The 20,379-nt window shown below is 35.4% G+C and overlaps 1 protein-coding gene and 1 long non-coding RNA gene across 6 annotated transcripts; one reads left to right on the forward strand and one right to left on the reverse strand.

Moving 5' to 3' along the window:
• Positions 1-10,730: 10,730 nt before the first annotated feature.
• Positions 10,731-11,517, forward strand: LOC111915683 (dirigent protein 22). The gene has a single exon (XM_023911316.3). It carries the CDS (start codon positions 10,806-10,808, stop codon positions 11,340-11,342), a length of 537 nt encoding a protein of 178 aa, XP_023767084.1. The 5' UTR covers positions 10,731-10,805; the 3' UTR covers positions 11,343-11,517.
• A 1,749-nt stretch (positions 11,518-13,266) lies between these two features.
• LOC111915702 (uncharacterized) lies at positions 13,267-17,017 on the reverse strand. Of its 5 annotated transcripts, none has more exons than XR_008230546.1 (4): positions 15,157-16,964; positions 15,026-15,062; positions 13,853-14,805; positions 13,267-13,752 (listed from the first exon to the last, which is right to left on the reverse strand). It is a non-coding gene; the product is annotated as an uncharacterized LOC111915702 (long non-coding RNA). The 5 variants fall into 5 exon arrangements; XR_008230545.1 differs by lacking the exon at positions 13,267-13,752 and having other exon boundaries at positions 14,551-14,805; positions 15,157-16,242; positions 16,436-16,958; XR_008230542.1 differs by lacking the exon at positions 13,267-13,752 and having other exon boundaries at positions 14,551-14,805; positions 15,157-15,906; positions 15,990-16,955.
• Between the last annotated feature and the right edge of the window lie 3,362 nt (positions 17,018-20,379).

The raw sequence follows: 20,379 nt of genomic DNA on the forward strand, positions 1-20,379 counted from the left end.
TGCACCAACCCTGATATCGATGCATCATAGTATACCACTAAATCATCCAGCCCCTCAAGCAGTACCAGAACCGGAGCCTCGCATAACCTCCGTCTTAGGGTCTCAAAAGCCCTCTGCTGATCCTCACCCCACCGAAAAGTCACATTCTTCTTGGTCAAATGGGTCAATAGGGTGGCAATCTTGGAGAAATCCTGGATAAATCTCCGATAATAACTCGCTAAATCCAAGAAGCTACGAATCTCCGTGGCATTCCTCGGTACCTCCCATCATATCACAACCTCCACCTTGGCTGGGTGAACCGAAATACCATCTTGATTGATTACATGCCCCAAAAACTGCACCTCCCGCAGCCAGAAATCACATTTGGAGAACTTTGCATAAAGCTTCTCCGCCCTCAAGGTCTCCAACACTTCTCTCAAGTGCTGCTCGTGCTACTCTCTGGTTTTAGAGTAAACCAGGATATCATCAATAAAAATGATCACTGACTGATCCAACATCGGTCAGCACACCCGGTTCATGAGATCCATGAATGCTGCCAGGGCATTGGTGAGCCCAAATGGCATCACCACAAACTCATAATACCCATAGCGAGTCCTGAAAGCTGTCTTTAGTATATCCTCATCCTAATCGTCATCTAATGATACCTGGACCGAAGATCAATCTTGGAGAACCAAGATGCACCCTGAAGCTGCTCAAATAAATCCTCGATCCTTGGCAAAGGATAACGGTTCTTCACCGTTAGCTTGTTCAGTTCCCTGTAATCAATGCACATCCTGTGTGTTCCGTCCTTCTTTTTCACGAAAAGGATCGGTGCTCTCCATGGAGAACTGCTCGGACGGTTGAACCCTCGATCTAGCAGCTCTTGAAGCTGTGTCGATAACTCTTGCATCTCAGGTGGTGCCAACCGATACGGTGCCTTGGCTATCGGAGCGGCACCCGACACCAAATCGATGCGAAACTCCACCTGCCTCTCCGGAGGCACCCCAGGTAATTCTTCTGGAAAAACATCTTGAAAGTCCTGCACTATCGGCACTCTGCCAATATCCCCTACCGCCTCTAACCACGTATCTGAAAAATAAGCCAAAAATACCGTGCAACCCTGCTGCAAAAACCTCCTGGCCCTCACGACTGAATAGAGGGTCGGCCCCTACCAGGCCCTCTCGCCCTGAATTACCAGCTCTCCCCTCTTTTGGGTTCGAACCCGGACCAAATGTCGCTCACAATCGATCATGGCCTCATTGGCCCCCAACCACTCTATCCCAATGATTACCTTCAATCCTGACAACGGTATGGGAACTAAATCGACGTGAAACCTCTCGCCATCCACATTCAGGATGCAGTCCAGATATACCCTCGTAGCACTCACAGTGCGATCATATACAATCTCCATCTCGAGAGGGGTATCCAGAGTCCCTGGCGCGCCTCAGAACTTCTTGCTAAGTGCAAGAGACACGAACGATCGGGTAGCATCCGAATCAAATAGAACATGAGCTGACATACCATTGACCAAATAGGTCCCTATGCAAAACATAATACACACATATAAGTAATTATCAACACAAGATAGAGAAGAATAAACACATACCAGCCACGACGTTTGGTGCTGCTCGAGCCTCCTCGGTAGTCAGTTGAAAAGCACGACTTTTCACCGCTGGAGCCTCCGCCTTGACAGGGCGGCCGTCAGTAATCCTCATAGTGGCGGGCGCGAGTGCTGTCACTGATCCTCCTCCTCCTCCCTGCAACCTTGGACAATCGGCCTTTTTATGGCATGTTTGGTTGCAGTGAAAACATATCAAGCCCTTCTTGGGGTAATCCTTACTCATGTAGCCTGCCATCCACAAGAGTAACATCCTGATATCCCGGCTATCCGACAAGCCCCACTATGAAACCTCCCACACTTGGCACACTGACCCCAGCCCTGATGGCCCTTACCCGAAGAATCAGAGGTTGTCACACCCCCGAACCAGACGGCGGAAACGTCCGAGGGCTGTCGTGACTTAATTGAATACCATAACATTGAATATATATGAAACATAACAACATTCGTCACCATGCATTAATATAGTACAACTGATAAAGTTTACATGCAGTACATTGTTCAAACATTACATTCCCAAAAATAAATTGTTCGGTTCGTTAATAAGTAAACTGCAAGCCATCACTGAGTACATTTTCCTTTGATTCACTGGTTACCTGAGAATACAAGTATTTTGAAAAACGTCAACATGTGAAATGTTGGTGAGTTCATAAGCGTTATTTGAAAAACAATGTTTTGTATCGTTTTGAAAACCACCAGAAAATCCGATATTTTCTGAAAAGAGCTTTTGAAAACATTGTGAAGATCCATAAGTATGCTTGTTTGTTTCTATAGTTGTAAGAAGAATGCTCGTCAAAATTGGGTACATTTTGAAAACCTTGTGTATCGAAAAAAAAACCCTAGGAAAACCCGATGTCTTCCTAATTCCTTGGATTCCATGAAGTTAAAATAAAACCATTGCAGCGCGCGAAGTCATTAAGTCCAGGCGACGTCGGATTATTTTTGCGCATGATTAATTGCTATAAACACGCGTTACACAAACGACCCGTTTATAACTATACTAACGATCCCGTAGGCGTCGTCCGTACTAATCACGTTATCCAACCGCCCTGACTTCGAGTAATCCCACATCCGAAGAGAAAGAGGACACGAAGACCCCGATGACTCCATTAACCGGTTGGGAAAAAAAAAGGTACCAGGGGCCCTTGACCCGCCTCGCATGAAATACCGACTTTACTAGCAATACCATAGGACCCTTGGGGACCAATAGTATATAAGCCATTGAAAGTCCTTTTACGCTGTGTTAGATCATGTAAGACCCAACAACTCGTAAGGTAGAAGTCTTCGGGCCTTAAGATCAGGTCATTGGGCTAGCTAGGCCCAACAAACAAGATTTTACACTTTGGGGCCCAAAGATGGTGCGTAGACGTCTGTGCACTCTCACGTGTATATTGAATTACCAAATGTTTTCGTGTATGAATCGAGTTATTGTCGTGTTAGTATTTTCGGATTGTTATTGATTCGAGACCGAATCAATTCGTTTAACAACGATTTTTGGTATTGTTGTGTATTGTATTACGTAGGTAGTCGCGGTGCCAATATTTGATCAAGTTGCGTGTATTGAATTAGCCTTGAAAGTTTTCTGTTTTCAGCCCCTCATTGTTTGTAAAATTTACTTTTTCAACCCTCTAATTAAATAACTTTTCGGTTTGGTCCTTAAATCATTTTTCTTGACATTTTAACACCAAAAATTATTGAAATTAATATTTTTCAGCATATTTTTCATTGAAAACAGTTTAAGTCCCTGAAATTGCAGTTTTCTCGGTTATAACCCCTCTTTTTCGTAGTTTTTACAATTTTGGCCCAAATTGGAAAATTTTTGCAACTTTGGTCCTTTTTAAATTTGAAAAGCATTTTAAACCTTTGAAAAGTACTTGGAACACTAGTAGTCCACTGTTTTACAGAAAAACACAGTTTTGGCCCTCCAAAACAGAAAATTTCGCATAATGGGCCCTATTGGGCCGAAATTGTCATTTTTTAGCCCATTAAGCTTGAAATTTATATTTTTAATCCTCCAAATGAGTATATTTCCAGAAAATATTTTATTGAAACTGTTTTGACACTCCTCATCCATCAGAGTTCGTGATATGTCATTTTGGGCCCTTTAACTTTATATTTTTAACATTTTATGTCCAAAAATTGAGTTTTTAGCCCAAAGAAGATGTTATTAAGCCATTTAGCTATTTTTCTTGGAACACTTTGTATGTATAAATATATTTGATGCTAGTATCATTTAACATAAAGTATATCTCGATTTTTAGGGGTTTATGGCTAGATCCAACATCATAAACACACAAAATCACACATATAAGCATAGAAATCATACAAGGCATACAAAACACATATAGATCTACACTTTCACTTGTATTCCCCCCCCCCCCCCCCCCCACAAAACTCATAAAAACAGAAAATAGGGGGTATGAAGCTCACCTTAGGGTGTGATTTCGGTTTTTTAAGAAAAGATGGGAGAAAACTTGGTGATTTTTGGCCTTAGCACCCTTTTCTTGAAGATCTCGAGTTTGATGTGCTTCTAGGATGTAAGATCACGGGTTTTGAATGGATTAGGAAAAGATTTTGATAACAAAAAGAATCTAAGTCATAGATCTAAGCATAATCTTACCTTAGATGAAGATTTTGTGGAAATCTCCTCTTGAAAGCTTCCTAAATTTCGAGATCTTTGAGTGGAGAGGGAGGAAGTGTTCTTAAGAGAGTTTGAGAGATATTTGTGTATGTGTGTGTGTGTGTTTCGGCCGAGAGTGAGGGAGGGAAAAGAAGAGAAGTGATCCTTGATGAGATAGGTGCTTGGAAGTATGAGTTCCATGCATGGATATCCAATGAACAAAAATGAGGTGGCAATCCAAAGTCAACTCCTCCTTTACCCTTGGGCTTGGGCCGAAAATAGAGAGGGAAGGAAAGATTTTTGGGCTTTTTGCCTCTAGGCCCAATATTAGAGTTAGTTTGGGTGATCATTGGCCCTTTAAAATAAAATTGTGATTTTTATTCTTCATTAAGCTAGATTAGGTTAATTATGGATCAATGCTTTTAATTCACTTCATTCTAGGCCCACTATGGCCCAAAATGTTAAAATAAATGATTGTGGGTCCAATTAGAGCCCAATTAGGGTTCTAAGCCCATGATAGTCAAATTGGAAGCTTATTGGTCCATTTGGGCCCAATAAGGAAGTCCTAGTCCAAAGTGGACCTAAACAAGAACTTCTAGGGTTTCCAATTGTTTGATGACTATTTGTAGTACTTGTATGATGTATTGGATTGAAGTTTTTGATGTCATAATAATAGGTGTCACACATGTTCTTAAGTTTTTGATTCACATTAACTTGAGTGTATAGATTACATGACACAAAATTTCTAGTTGTGACAGAGGTCTTAGGCTTTTTAACCTGATCCCCTGCAGCCTGTACCTGCTCAGTATTCCACTTCGTGCGGGACTCCAACTCCATCTCCCTCTCATGATCCTTCTCCACCATCTCGTTCAGGGTTTTGCACCCTGTAAAGCTCATAAGCTCCCGAATATCATCCCTCAACATAGCATGATATCGGGTCCGCCTCATCTCCTCATCCGCAGCATACTGAGGAATCAACAAATCTCGCTCACGAAACTTGGTAGTGATCTCCGCCACTTTCTCAGTGGTCTACTGCAGCCCATGAAACTCCCTCACCAACCGTTGCACCTCAATAGGTGGTGCAAACTCCGTATCGAAACGTCGAACAAACTCAGCCCACGACATCTCAGCCACACCGGCTACTCCTACCTGGCTAGTAACTTCACCCCACCAATCTCTGGCCCTGTCCCTCAGCAAACAGGAAGCAAATCCAACCTTCGCCTCCTCTGGGCAAGAACTCGTGGGCTGGGCATTCTCAATGTCAGCTATCCAGCGTCTGCTCATACTAGGGTCCCTGACCCCAGAGAACTCCGGAACTCCACATGCCTTGAACTCCTTAAACGAGGGAGTTCGGGCTCCACCTTGACCCGCAGAAACATCGGCCCTGAATGCCCTAAGTCTCTCCTCCATGATCTCTATCATACCTTCCTCTACCGTCCCAAATATGACTAGGGTAGGGTCAAGGATGCCCTTCGTAACCTCGGCTGCAATCAACTTACGCAAACTCTCATCAATACCATCAGTAGAGCCGCCTGACCCAATCCTGGATCGAAATCCCGATCCCGACCCCTCTGCTCCCAACCGTTTCATCACCATGCTGAACTGAAATATCATAAATTAAAATAATTAGGATTTCCATATAAGGGATCTTCCTACTCTGGTCCTCCTTGAGGTCATCAGGTCTAGCAATGCTTCAGGTATAGGTCCTGTGCTTCCAGTAGTACGGGCCTAATACTACCTTCCACAACTACCTGTACCTTTCCCCACTACTCTACCTGATAACTTTAATTCGTCCCACAACCCAACCATACCCTGCAATACCAGGTACATTAGCCTTAGGCCGACCTAAGATTCCCTCCATTCACAGCAACCAAACCAATCATGACAGGCTACTCTATGCATGCAAACTATACACAGAACGGATCAAATAGACTTTCGAATAATAGATTCTACCCTAAGACTACATCCAACGAGGAAAAGATCATAAGGCCAAATCAATCATTCTGAGGCTATAAGCTCATAACCGTATACAATTTTTAAAACATACACTTAGCTAGTTCCATATAATCAACTAAGCTCAATATCAGTATAACATGGTTATTCAGATTGGGAAACTACTTACTTGGCTCGGCTGATCACGTGCGTCGCACTCTCATCATTTGGGTTTCTTTTAAATTCCCTTTTAGTTACTTTTGAAAACATTTTATCACCTCCTTAGTTTGAGTCCTGTCACACCCGAGGATGTGCCCAGATCCCTCAAACCAAGGCTCTGATACCAACTTGTAACGACCCAATTTTTTTACAATGAAATTTTTTCACCTTTGAGTTAATCAAAACAATCTCATAAACGACAGATTCCCAAACATATGTTTTCAAATTAATATTCATTACATCTTTGTTTTCCTTTTTAAAACATTAGAGGGTCCCAAATACATTAAAAAAAAAGATAGAGTGCGCGCCACGTCATCATGCCGGGCCCTTGCCCTTGGGCCCATAAGTACCTGAAAAAAATCAACAACCTGTAAGTGAAATGCTTAGTGAGTTTCCCAGAGCATACCACACGTAAACACATACACATATCCTGATAGCTAATTCAAGCTACACACATGCCACAGAAACCATGCAATACAATCAACAAGAATACCATGGGCTACACCACATGGTCTTTACCTAGCACTGCCATGGGCTACCCGACATAGCCTTACATCGAATGTCATGGGAAAAAAAGATATAGTGCGAGCCATGTCATCAAGTCGGGCCCTTGCCCTTGAGCTCAGAAGTACATGAAACAAATCAACAACCTGTAAGCGAAATGCTTAGCGATTTTCCCAGAGCATACCACACACAAACACATACACAATCCTGATAGCTAATTCAAGCTACACACATGCCACAGAAACCATGCAATACAATCAACAAGAATGCCATTGGCTACCCCCACATGGTCTTTACCTAGGACTGCCATGGGCTGGCCTTACATCCAATGTCATGGGCTACCCCACACGGTCTTTACCCAGGAATGCCATGGGCTACCCCACATGGTCTATATCTAGTGCCACGAGCTCCCCCCGGGGTCTTCCATACCAACATAACATCACATAACATAACAATTTATAAATGAATAACATACATACAACACGTATACATAATGGGTCGGCCTTGGTGCCGTAGACCCATAGGTATGGTGAGAAGACTCACCTCCGTCCGATGAATATGAATATTGCCTTCCTAATAATTTGCAGCCTCCCGAGCTGAATAACAACAATCATAATACAATCATTAATAGGGACTTAATTACCCAAATAGAGGCCCAATCTTCAAAGTCTACCCCTAAGGCCTAATTACCCTTTTCATACAAATGGGCCCCAAAGTCCAAGTCCAAAATCCTTAATGGGCCCCTTGGCCCAATAATGCCCAATTAATAAGTCCATGGCCTAAACAGGTAAAAAGGCCTATAACTCACAGAATCCAGTCAAGCCCAACAACGAAATGAGGCCCGAAGGCCCAAAACAGCTTAGGGCCCAACTGAGCTGCGTACGCCCAGCGTACCACCGTGGTACGCGCAGCGTATTGAAGGTTTGGGCACTACACACCGCGTACAGCTGGTTACGCCCAAGATACAAACGGCGTAAGCAATTTTTCCATTAAGTGCTTAATACTCGAATCTATCACGACCAAAAGTTAGATCTAAGTCTGAGAAGGTGTCTTAAGGCATAAAGTAGGCAACTTTATGCCCTTGTATGACTGATACGCACCCAACCACTCCATTAAGACCTTTCCAAAGTCTTTTACCCATGCACGAGGTCAAATCTCTCATTAAGCTTCCATTTGTATGCTCTTAAATGACTAGGGGACCTCAGATTTGACTTTCATATCAAAAGGGAAGGCTTGACTCAACAAAAGTGATCCAAAGTTCATAATTAGGACAAACCACCAAAACCCTAGATAGATCTAAAGATTAGAAAGGAAAGATGCAAGCTTTTTACCTCCAGAAGCTTTGCAAGATGCTTTTAATGCAGGATCTTGAAGCACCCACTTTATCTAAGCTTGCTTGACCACCCCTTCTACTTGAAATACACACAAAAAGAACACAAATGCACACTTTTAGGCTCAAGAATGATATCACAAGGTTTTCAAGAGCATATGGACGATCTAAGGCTGGGGAGGCTCTCTAGGATTTAGTCCACGGAACATAAGGTTGCTTAAATAGACCTCAAGTCTGGATAATTAGGGTTTTGCAACCCTGGCGCGTACGTCCCGCGTAACTCAAGGTACACCCAACATACCTTGATTCCTCCGTGACTTCATCCATGCAGTACGCTAAGCGTACACTTAAGTACACCCAACGTACTTAAGGGGCCATTTTGCAAATAATATTCTCTTTTAGGGTTTTTGAGACTTAGAAGAATTTTGGATGTTACAAATGACAAGTAGGCATGACACCTCATTCAACTCTTCCATTAAACCCCCCATTGTGGATGCTCTTAGTTCTTTCAGGGATCCATGGATGGGGTGGGACCCACTGTTTATTAACAATTTCTTTAATAACTAAATAATCAACAAGCATTAAATTAACGAAGAAGGAAATATACAGGGACAATATAGTTTTCTTTACATTTGGCAAGGACCAAACACATAATAAAAACATACAATAGGGACAGTCTGAGTTTAAAAAAAGTTAAGAATTAAATACATAAATTACCTCAAACCACAGAAACCATTCATGTAATTTACTCTAAAAATTATGAAATATGATGGTTATCTAGAAAGGATAGGATACATATTTTGTGAAATACAATGTTTGGAAATTTTGACTATATGCTAAAGTTTAAACCAACCAAACATGCTCATAAACATACAATTAAGAAGAACTGAATATATTAATTCATCTAATAATAACTTTAAACAATGTTGAATATAAAATTTTGCCTTATGGTATACATAATAGTTCTTATACTACATCAAATAACCCAATCCATAAATAATTGTGGATCCAAACCGAAAGACAAAGGAAATCCATCTAATAGTGATTAGCAATGCTAGAGAAAAAGAAAAACAGAGGTGGTAGCAATGTACGTTGCTCACTCTAGTGATGGTGGCATTAGTTGGTGACCACTATGACGACATCGTCAGGGAGACACGAGACACAGGGGCAGCGGTTGTGATTAATGAGACAAGAAATCTATTTGGATGGCTAGGTTAAAAAATGGAGGAAGAGTGAGCATGAGTGAATTAGGTTATAGAAAAGAGAAAAGAGAGCGAAATATTTTTTGAAAATCTCAAACGATGGATGTCAGGTCTTAACGAAGGGCATCCACGGTCCATTAAACTTTAAAGAGTTCAATGAATTGTTGTGTCACTGTCACATCAATATTTTACTTTTTATTCAATTATATTCTTTAACATTCAAACTCTATTAAACCCTACAAAGTTTACTGGATTTCTGTTTATATACATAATTATAGATTTAAAATTAATGTGTAATATTTTATCGAAATTAATATTTATTAGATCTATAACAGATAAATTTCTTTTTCAGTAGGTTTTTACTTTTAAATATTTTATTTGATTTATTCATTTGAAAAATATAATACCTAAAAATATGATATATTAAATAAAAAATACCTAAAAATATGGTTAATTTTATTTGTGGTTTACTTCAAAAAATATAGAAATCAAATGTAAAAGTAACAAGAAAATATGACTAAATATATATATATTTGGTTTGAAATTTAATTGAAAAAAAAAACTAAATCTATTATACCACTTAATAATCATTCAATCCTTCATATAATATTTCATTCGACTTCTATTCAATTATAGTCATTTTTTATTCAACTTTTATTAAATCTGATTATGGATGTTCTAAATGGGTCATTCCCACATATTCATTTTCTTTTATACGTATATATGATGAGAAGAATAATCCAAATGGTGTCCATGCCACTATTTGTACATGGGATCCGCCACTGTCCACAAATAACCCGATATGTGGATTAACTTAAGAATGACATAAAAATATTTGAAATATGACGTTTTCATAAAATATACATAAAAAAAATTGGTCCGTGAAACATTCTGAACCAAACTAGTTTTGATCGATTTGATGTGTTCATACGCTATCAATAATTCATTTGGAAAATGTAAAACTTAAGTAATCCGTTTGCGCATGATTTTTAGTTGTAATTTTAATATAAAGTTTACAATTTGTAACTCATTTATTGAAATTTATGTCTTCAAGTCCAATATGTTCGAAGGTTTTATCTAGAAGCTTATGGAAATGTTTAAAAGAACTTTTAAAACTCTATATTCATGCCAAAGCTCATAAATTTACATGTTTTTGTCTTCCTTTTAACGGTCTATATTTGTTTTCCACATGTGGTTCCATCTCTTGACTAACTAGATATATTTTTTCCAATCAAATCATCAAACTTTGACTTTGACTAATTGATACCACAACTTTCAAACCTACACCATACGCCACGCAAAAACCTGCATATAATAGCCTATGTCCTGTTAGAGGTTTAAGTTATATCACATCACCAAATCACAAGAAGCAAATCTTTAGAAGAACAGTAGCTTTCACACATGGCGTACACAAAACTATTTTGCTTCATGTTGGTTGCAGTTCTTCTAGCCTCTGTTTCAGTGGCCAGAAAACGAAACGCAACTCATATTCAATTTTACATGCATGATACTCCTACTGGCCCAAACCCCTCTGCAGTTCGTGTCGCAGGGCAACCGATCAACGCCACGGACTCCAACATGGGTGCCATGTTCGGGTTCGGATCCATCTATATCATGGACAACGCACTCACTGCTACACCTGATATCAACTCCACCCTTATTGGTCGAGCCCAAGGGCTGTATGCCATGTCTTCCCAGGAAAACGAGGTAAGCCTCCTCATGACCCTCACATACAACTTCGTCTCAGGGGTCTACAATGGTAGCTCTGTCAGTGTGGTTGGTCGGAACCCTGTCATGGATGAAGTTAGAGAGATGCCTGTGGTGGGAGGTACTGGCGTTTTTCGGCTTGCTCGTGGTTTTGCTCTGGCAAAGACACATTCGATGAATCTAGTTGATGCGATTGTCGGATACAATGTCACCATAATACCTTACTATTAAAAAGTATCTAGAGTTGAGTTCAATAGTTGATACGTTTTTACTTCAATTTTGGAATATCTACGTTAGTTTGATCATGTATGCCTGCCTTGTTATTGTACACCATAATTTACATCATAACAGATCATTTTTTTTTTTTTTTTTTTTAATACGAGCACTTTATGGACTTTCAGTTTTACTTTTCAACTTTTCTACATCTTTTAAATGAAATGACTTTTAATTTTAACTAGTAAGTGACCCAGGTCACTTATTTTGTTGGGTTTTTTGCTGCCACTTACATCTGTTATTTGAATTATTTTTAATGTCAGCACATGAATTCATCTGTCTGTGAATCAGTTTTGATAGAAGCCTCTATTATTCCCATATCCTGACTAACCTATACATTATACAAACAAATAGTATTACATTTCTTAAATAAGCATTCATTTTTCTATTCAACATATAAGGGTAAAACGGTCCTTTATTCTCATTCAGACAATATCTTGACTAACCTATACATATAAAGGTAAAATGGTCATTTATTCTCATTCAAACAATATCTTGACTAACCTAGACATTATACAAACAACTAGTATCACATTTGTCAAATAAGCATTCATTTTTCTATTCAACATATAAGGGTAAAACGGTCATTTATTCTCATTCATATAATATATCGAATCTGAAAAACAAATTATTCTTTAATATATATATATATATATATATATATATATATATATATATATATATATATATATATATATATATATATATATATATATATATATATATATATATATATAATGTTTGTTTTTGACTTGGTTACAAAAAAGAGACACTATGGAATAAGTGATGAGTTACAGGGATTATGCATTTAGATATATTAGGGTAAAGTAGTAATTTATTCTCATCCAGTAATACTTTATATTTGGTATGATAGATAACTATTCCCATGTCGGGTATGATAGATAACTATTCCCTTGTCCTGACTTAGCTATACAAACAAACAATTTGTATAACACTTTTCAAAATGAGTAGTCATTTTTTATTGAACATTATTTCACATAAGGGTAAAATGGTCACTTATTGTCATTCATTTTACCCACTCCTACTTTACAACCAAAATTGATAACATATATGTAAAAAAATCATGGATTTACAGTAACAAAAGCCATAGCTTCTTCACTTTTGATCAATAGATATTTCAAGAAAGAAAACATGAACAAAGCCTGAATATGAGAGACCAGCTTCAACTATTCTTTCTTGATTTGTATCTGCACACACATTCACAACATGAATCGAATTTTAAGTAAGTTGAAAAGCTTAAATATGAAGAAATAGAAGTAGGATACTATAAAAAACAAATCAATAGAAGTATGTTGCTATTTATTGAAATTACATAAAAGAGCTAAATGCAAGAAATAGCAACATACTTTCACTTATTTTTGTACTATAGCATCATACTTCCAAACTTTTCATTACAACATTCCACTTACAAATTTGCTCATTTTAGGACATTATACTTCAGTATTTTTTAATATAAAAATCAAAGTGATAATCTATAGAAACCACATCAAAAAAACTACTATAAACATATATTATTTCAAAATATAACGTAAGCCTTTCAGATTTATGTCTTTTAAGCAACCTACTTACATATTTCTTATAATACCAATTTCCTTAACATATTTCTTATATTATCAATTTCCTTATTAGAAAGCATAAAATTAAAAAAAAAAATGAAATATGTTTTTTTTTGGTAAAGAGGTGAGTTGTTATTATTAAGAAGAATAGAAGTTGGTACCTTCAATATGAGGGTAAGAAGAGTAATAAATGGTTCAACCATTTAAGGTAACAGCTTTTGCATACTTCAAAAAAAAAAAAAAAATATATATATATATATATATATATATATATATATATATATATATATATATATATATATATATATATATATATTTTTAACTTTTATCATTGAACTCGCCTCATGTCAACTGAGATGAAAAATGGCTCAGCCTGTACAATTAGTAGCCCACCATGGTGTAACTAAAATTATTTGGTCCACTTAACATTTACATGAGTCCCAATCTAATAATAAAAGGTGCATCACACCATAACTTAAAATAGAAGCCAAAAATACTGTGTTTTCATTTAAATTAAATGTATGACTTGGCATTAAAGTTGTTGGCATTTAGACAATAGCAGCCTACTAAACCTTCTCTATGAATGCAGACTTGTAGTAGATAAATAATCTTTGAACTTAATTAACTCCATGATAATTATTAATAGTATCTTTCCCTTTTTAATTCAAATAACAACTCTCTAGATCCGCTTATTTCAAAATTCAACTCAATAATACACTTAAATTACAGAATGGATACCATGATTTTTCTAATTTCCAGATAATACACATATCGTTGATATCGAGCATTCCCTGAATATAGAAATAACGAAATTTGCATGTTATTTCTTTTTATGTAAATATTACAAACAAATATAGCGCTTACATTCATATTTGAGTTTATGTGTTGTACCGTTTTATCAAGCCATATACATGAATATCCTTTTGGAGTTAGATTAGGGTCGAGGATTCTTAATACTTTCCATCCATACCACCACCTGTGTTTGTTATTTGATCATTTTTTGTGTAAAAACCAAACCGTTGACACAACACACGCTGATGTTGGCTTCATCTTCATCGTATTTGTCGAATTCTTTTCTTCTCCTTGTGCACAGAGATATCAGACATCCACAACACGCCGATTCCTCTTCCTGACTTTGTCTTCCAACACGCGATTGTATCATTGAATCCTCGAGTATTTATCGATATCGAGTCTTGGGTGAAGGTATGACTATCAGATTGTGTTTCGTTCCTCGATTCCAATGGAACTGGAATGAAGCCGTTCTTTGCCGAGTAGGAGCATGATTGAAGAAGTAGTTGAAAAATCAACAAATGCAACAAATTTTACATATCAAGAAACCATTTTTGTCGATATTTTTGCACAAATTCAGAAAGATTGGAGAAAATCGTTGATTTTTAATATATGTATATATAATACAAACACTTTATGCTAACCAGAGAAGTTCCCCGCATTGCTGGGGTTTGAAGCCTTCAGTATTTTTTGAGTTTTTAGGTATAGTCAAATGGTTTTATGGGCTTTGTTTCAAGAGCATACATGAAGTAGGAAATCATGCTATTTATAAAAATAAAATAAACAAACAACAAGTAAAATAAAAATTAAATTCGGGATATTTGTAGTCAAATAAACTGTATGACAGATGAAACAAATAGAAATGATAAATTTCTCACATTTATGAACTCAAGTTTATATAAAAAGGTTCATGTAAAAAGCGAGTATCAAATCTAATATTGAATTTAAAAGTTAAAAGTAAAAGTAAAGTCTATAAAATGAAAAATGATCGAAATTATAGCAATTTTCCTTGAAGGCTCCATTTTCAGACCCAAAATCTTCTCCTCACACGCCATCTGAAACCGGAGTTTGCAACAAATTAGCAAATGTTTTATAATGATGATTTCATAGAAACAAAAAGTAAGAGGAAGTCAATAAAAAACTCATGCCCATTAGCATTCAATGTATCGTGTTCATGAAAAATTACCATAAAGATTGAACATAGAAGCATATATGCTTTTGGGTTTAAAAATGAATAAAAAATGTAATATAGAATCACCAAATCATGTATTATACCAAGTCCAATGTCTAGACCATTGTAAGCAAGAGAAAGCTACAACAACAAAAGATTAATAAATTCAAATTTCAATCTCTAATCATGATATGAAACAAATAATTTGATTTTTTTTTTTGTTTTTTTTACTAACCTTGAATTGGAGTTGGAAAATTTTAAGATATTGAACAGTTTCCACAAGCATTGTGCTTATTTCAACCTTCATTAACAAAATAAAGTAATATTATTATTATTATTTTTTTTCATTAAATGGTAGTAAAATAAAGAAAACTTAAAAAATAATAGGTTGCCTATCAGACTACATTCTTAATCTTAAATTGAAGCTCGGTTCCTTTCCTGAAAAAGAAAAAAAAAAGTTACTTTATCAGACTGCAAAAAGGTTATTCCTCTTAATGTTGCCTTTCGATCTACTTGCCACCACGTGAATTAGTGCTACATTCCTGTTTTGAGCTTGACAGTTTCTGGTTACGTTATAACTTTTTTGAAATGGAGACGAAGGATCTTCAGGGTGGAACTGAAGTGGTTGCATTTATCTATTTAAGTGCATTGTAGATATGGATAACAAATGAAACCCCTGAAATAGCTAGAAATAGATGTAAAAATGTTGTTGTTCTTGCTAAGTATCAACCGATATCATACTATTTAGCATAGCCAATAAACGAAATCAACTTAAGAAAGCAAAAATCTGAACAGTACATTTCAATAGAGGGAATATGTATATGAACTATATACTTACGAATTGACATTGTACCGGATAAGGAAATCGGAACTGATGTAATGGAAGAAAGAAGAAGAGTACCTCAGATTACGAAAAACAACAGAAAACATATTTAAGCCACAATAATATTATCAAACTAACCGAATCCATATTAAAAAATCGGACCTACAAATCCAGCAAAAAAACATGTTACAAGTATTGTAGGAATCGATTCAAGAAAACGCAAGAGTAAAGTAGATAAACGTTACCGGATTAAAATGTGGTACTCAGAATCGGAACCAACTGACAAGCAACCAACATCAAAATTCAAAAGTTAAAACTTAAACATGTAATTGATTGAAAAAAATGCATATAAAGAAAGTAATCCCTGTTAGGCATTTGATCGAACAACTTGCCTGCAATCTGATTTCTATGATTTTGCTTATTCTAAGCATTTGATTTCTATCCTTCTATTAACTTTGAGTGGGTTGTTCATCATCAAGACTTTCGTTCCTAAGAAATCTAAGGCATAAGACTAATCAAATCAAGAGACATCCGATAAATGTAGACGAAGATGGATTGTTGACATCAGTCAACACACAACCACAATAAGCAAAAAAACATCATCACCATCACCAACGACACTGATAACCATGAAATTGGTATCAATATTGTCGATTTCAAAAGAAATCAGAAAAAAGGAAGAAAAAGGAACCTGAGGTGAGACGGTGTAGCTGTAGGGTACGAAGCTGGTGGTGGAGGAGGCTGTGAGAAAGCGGACCGACTGGTTCCAGGGATCCTTCTGTGAGAAGCTGTCGACAGCGGTGCATGAGAAGTTGTCAGCGACGGAGATTTCTGAAGGCCGTTGGAGAGAGGCAATCGGCGATGAAGTTTTCCTGTGACAGAGAAGCCGACGAAGATTATTCGTTTCTTAGAGAATATTGGTGGTTTGGAGGAACGGTGGAAGGAACTGGAAATGGAAAGTTGTTTGGTAGAAGAAGGGTAGGTGGAGTGATTAAACCAACCCTGTTGGAGTTAAAGGTGGTAAAGAAGAAGGAGAGGCGGTGGAAGTAAGCGACGAAGAAAAATCAGGAAGATGAGTAACGCCGTCCAGGAATTTAAAGTGGTGCATCAGTAGAAAGAAAGCAGAAGAAGAAGACGGTGGAAGAAAATGCAGGTGATTGGGCAACATAGGCGGTCGATCCGGGCCAGAACAGTACCGACCCGGGACCACGAATGCATATGTAATTTGAGCAGGGACAAATATTGATAAAACATTAAAACCCACAAACAACAAAAGTCCAGGGTCTAAAATGAAAAAGTATCCACTTTTCCTGTTCACAAAGGGGGTTATATATATATATATATATATATATATATATATATATATATATATATATATATATATATATATATATATATATATATATATATATATATATATATATATATATGGAAGAGTTATATGGAAAATGAATGATTAGGGCAACACATATTTGAACCAATGAAAACATGACAACACATCACTTCCACAATACATTACTTGTAAAGAAAGAAATGGATTGTGGAAGTTTTTGTGGAAGTGATGTGTTGTCATGTTTTCATTGGTTCAAATATATGTTGTCCTAATCATTCATTTTCCATATAACTCTTCCCTATATATATATATATATATATATATATATATATATATATATATATATATATATATATATATATAATGGAACATTGGAATGTGTAAGAATTTTGATTTATATAGATATCCAAAAAAATTGTCATCTAACTTTTTTACATTTTATAATTATAAATATTTTATTTGAATTTATAATATTAGAATTTGTTTTTTGTTAAACTACCCGTGTACCCTTGGAAATGAAATGACTTTAGTGTAAGTTCTTCACAAAAATCCTCCTTAATAAATGAAAGTTTTTTTTTGTCATATGTCAACCTCTTATTAATTTTGACAGTTGTCATTTTGTGGTATTTTAGAAATAAATATTATCCACTTGTCAATTTTTGGTTTATTTCAATTTTTAAAATTAAAGTCATATACTTATATATGTAAAGTATTAAATATGATATATATGATATTAAATTGCAATAAATATGTATCTTCTTTATTTTAAAGTTATACATTAGAAATTATTTTATGTTTACACTTTAATGTTTAATTTTTTTTTTTAAATCAATCCGTGTAATACACGGGTTTCACACTCAAATATAGTATACTTTTTGGTGTTATTGTTGGAACAGTAAGTTGATGAACGGTGTACATTATTCCAAATTTTTATAGCTGATTAACAAACGTCGTAGACGTAGAGCCTGAGTCTGTAAATAAGCCCATTCTCCCTGGGCATTAACGACCCACATCTTTCTAAAAGATTCATTTAATTAATACAACATTTGAACTTAAAAATATCATAAAAATAGATTTCGACTCTCGAACAAGCTTTTTAAAATATCAATTGTCAATTTATTTTGTTATAAAAAAAATTGTTTCAACAAATTTATTGAAGTTTGTTAATTCACCGACGGTGGAAACGGACAACATTAAATAACATGTTATAACACTCTTTATTTTTTATTTCTTTTTTATATTTTCTGATTTTTTAATTTCTATTTTTCCAATTGTTTTTTTTATTTATGTATGTCATAATATTTATAAAAACATATAAATTAAAAACACATATAATTTAATTAGATCCTATATTAAAAATAACATTAGCTAAAAACGACATTACAAAAAAAAAAAAAAAAAAAAAAAAAAAAAAACATTGAACGGAAAAAATACAGTAATCCTAAATTTAAAAAACATATAAATGATAAACTAGTAGTCATCATCCAAATATTTCTTCTTGATCTTTTCTTTCATCTTTCGGAGCACTTCATTTGTCTCAGTGTCATATTTTGTCATAAACAATATGTGAATAACCATAAAAATATGTTTGGTACTCTTGGTGCCATTTATAATCTCATATTATGTGAATAACCATATTTTGTCACAAACAATATCTGAATAACCATAAAAATATGCTTGGTACTTTCGGTGTCATTATCATCTCATATTAATGTGTCGGTTAACCTTACACACTCCATTAATCAATGATAATTTTTCGAGATGCCCATTATTATTCTTTATAGTTACTATTAGTGTGTCTGTTAACTACACACACTCCACTAACTACTATAAACTATAATGTTTAGTTTTATGGATTATAATACTTTTCACAGTTTTTTCTAAAATAACTAAGAGTGGGATTTTATAAAAGATTTTGGTTAGTTTATATGATTATACTTATTAATGAAGTTATTGTCCTATCATATCCATTATGCTAACGACTCTCCACCAAACAAGGAAGCGGAGGATGAGAGTGGACACTCATTCAACCGTCATTTTATAGATAGTTTCCTTATATCCCCTTATAGTTCAGCTTCGTGAATGAGACATACTAGCGATCCGACTGACTTAATCTTATAGATATAGTAATTAACTTTTAATATTTTATATATAAGGTGTATTTTAAAAACTTTTCAAAATACTAGGTTTAATTAAATTTTCGAAAGTAAGAAATTAATTTCATTTAAAATAAAGCAATTATGTTTTTAATCTTTATATTTTAATTAATCAAATAATTAAATGTAATTAAAACATAAGGATAATTCACAAATTCAGGATAACGATATCTGATTACTAAGATAATTATTCAGTTTTATATACAATAAAAAAAACATTATTTAAATTAGTTATCCTAATCAATTTATAAATTAAGCAAAAAAAATTCCGTTGATCAAAGGGTCCACCATGTCATGGCGAACAATCGTCATGTCGTGGCAGAACAGGAAAAAAATGCGGATTCGAAGATCAACACGTCGTGGTAGAAGAATGCCATGGTGTGGCGCCGCAACAGAATGACGATTATGTTTCCTCGAATTGGGTTTTGTTCAAGTTCAAGTAATGTACATTCAACTGTCAGATAACTATACGCTCTGATACCACTAATGAGTTTTAAATGTATTAACGCGGATAAATCTTTAACATTTAAGGGTACATGCAACCTAAAGATCTAAGTCGTAACACTATTCATGTAACATTCTATTGAACAACTAAAATCTAGAAAAAATCCTAGGTATTTCGAAAACCAGAATAAATTTTAGGGTTTACATACCTTGTTGATTGTTGTAGTAAACAATCAAGAATTCTTTCTTCTTTGATTTGGAAGCTAGCACCACAAGTGTCGTGGCTCGGATGGTTCACACCCAACCATATCAACAAGAAGTTTTTTAGAGAGGAAAGGGGGTATGAAATTTTCGGCTATCTCTTGAGAAAGAGGAGTGACTGAAAATTTAAGCCCAATGGGTCTTTTTATAGTGTAACTTGGAAACCCTAGATAACCCTAATTAGAATAAAACATTGTTAATTCAAATCGGTAATTATCCAGCTTCCTAATTATCTGTAAAGAATATTCCAGATTCCCTAGAACACCCGAATTTCGTCCAACCCTTCCAAGGAAGGTTATGGAACCTCTCTTGTTTAACTATTGAACAATTACACTTTAACCATTGCACTTTTAATTAATACAATTAATCCCAAAATTAATTCCAGATAATTTATGATTAATTATTAATTAAATATTATTATTTTTAATTAATATATTATTT

This window comes from Lactuca sativa, chromosome 1 (genome assembly GCF_002870075.4).
Source record: "Lactuca sativa cultivar Salinas chromosome 1, Lsat_Salinas_v11, whole genome shotgun sequence".
NCBI classification, from domain to species: Eukaryota; Viridiplantae; Streptophyta; class Magnoliopsida; order Asterales; family Asteraceae; genus Lactuca; species Lactuca sativa.

Coding starts and splice junctions, on each gene's coding strand:
- LOC111915683 (XM_023911316.3), top strand. CDS start 10,806: ATGGCGTACACAAAACTATTTTGCTTCATGTTGGTTGCAGTTCTTCTA.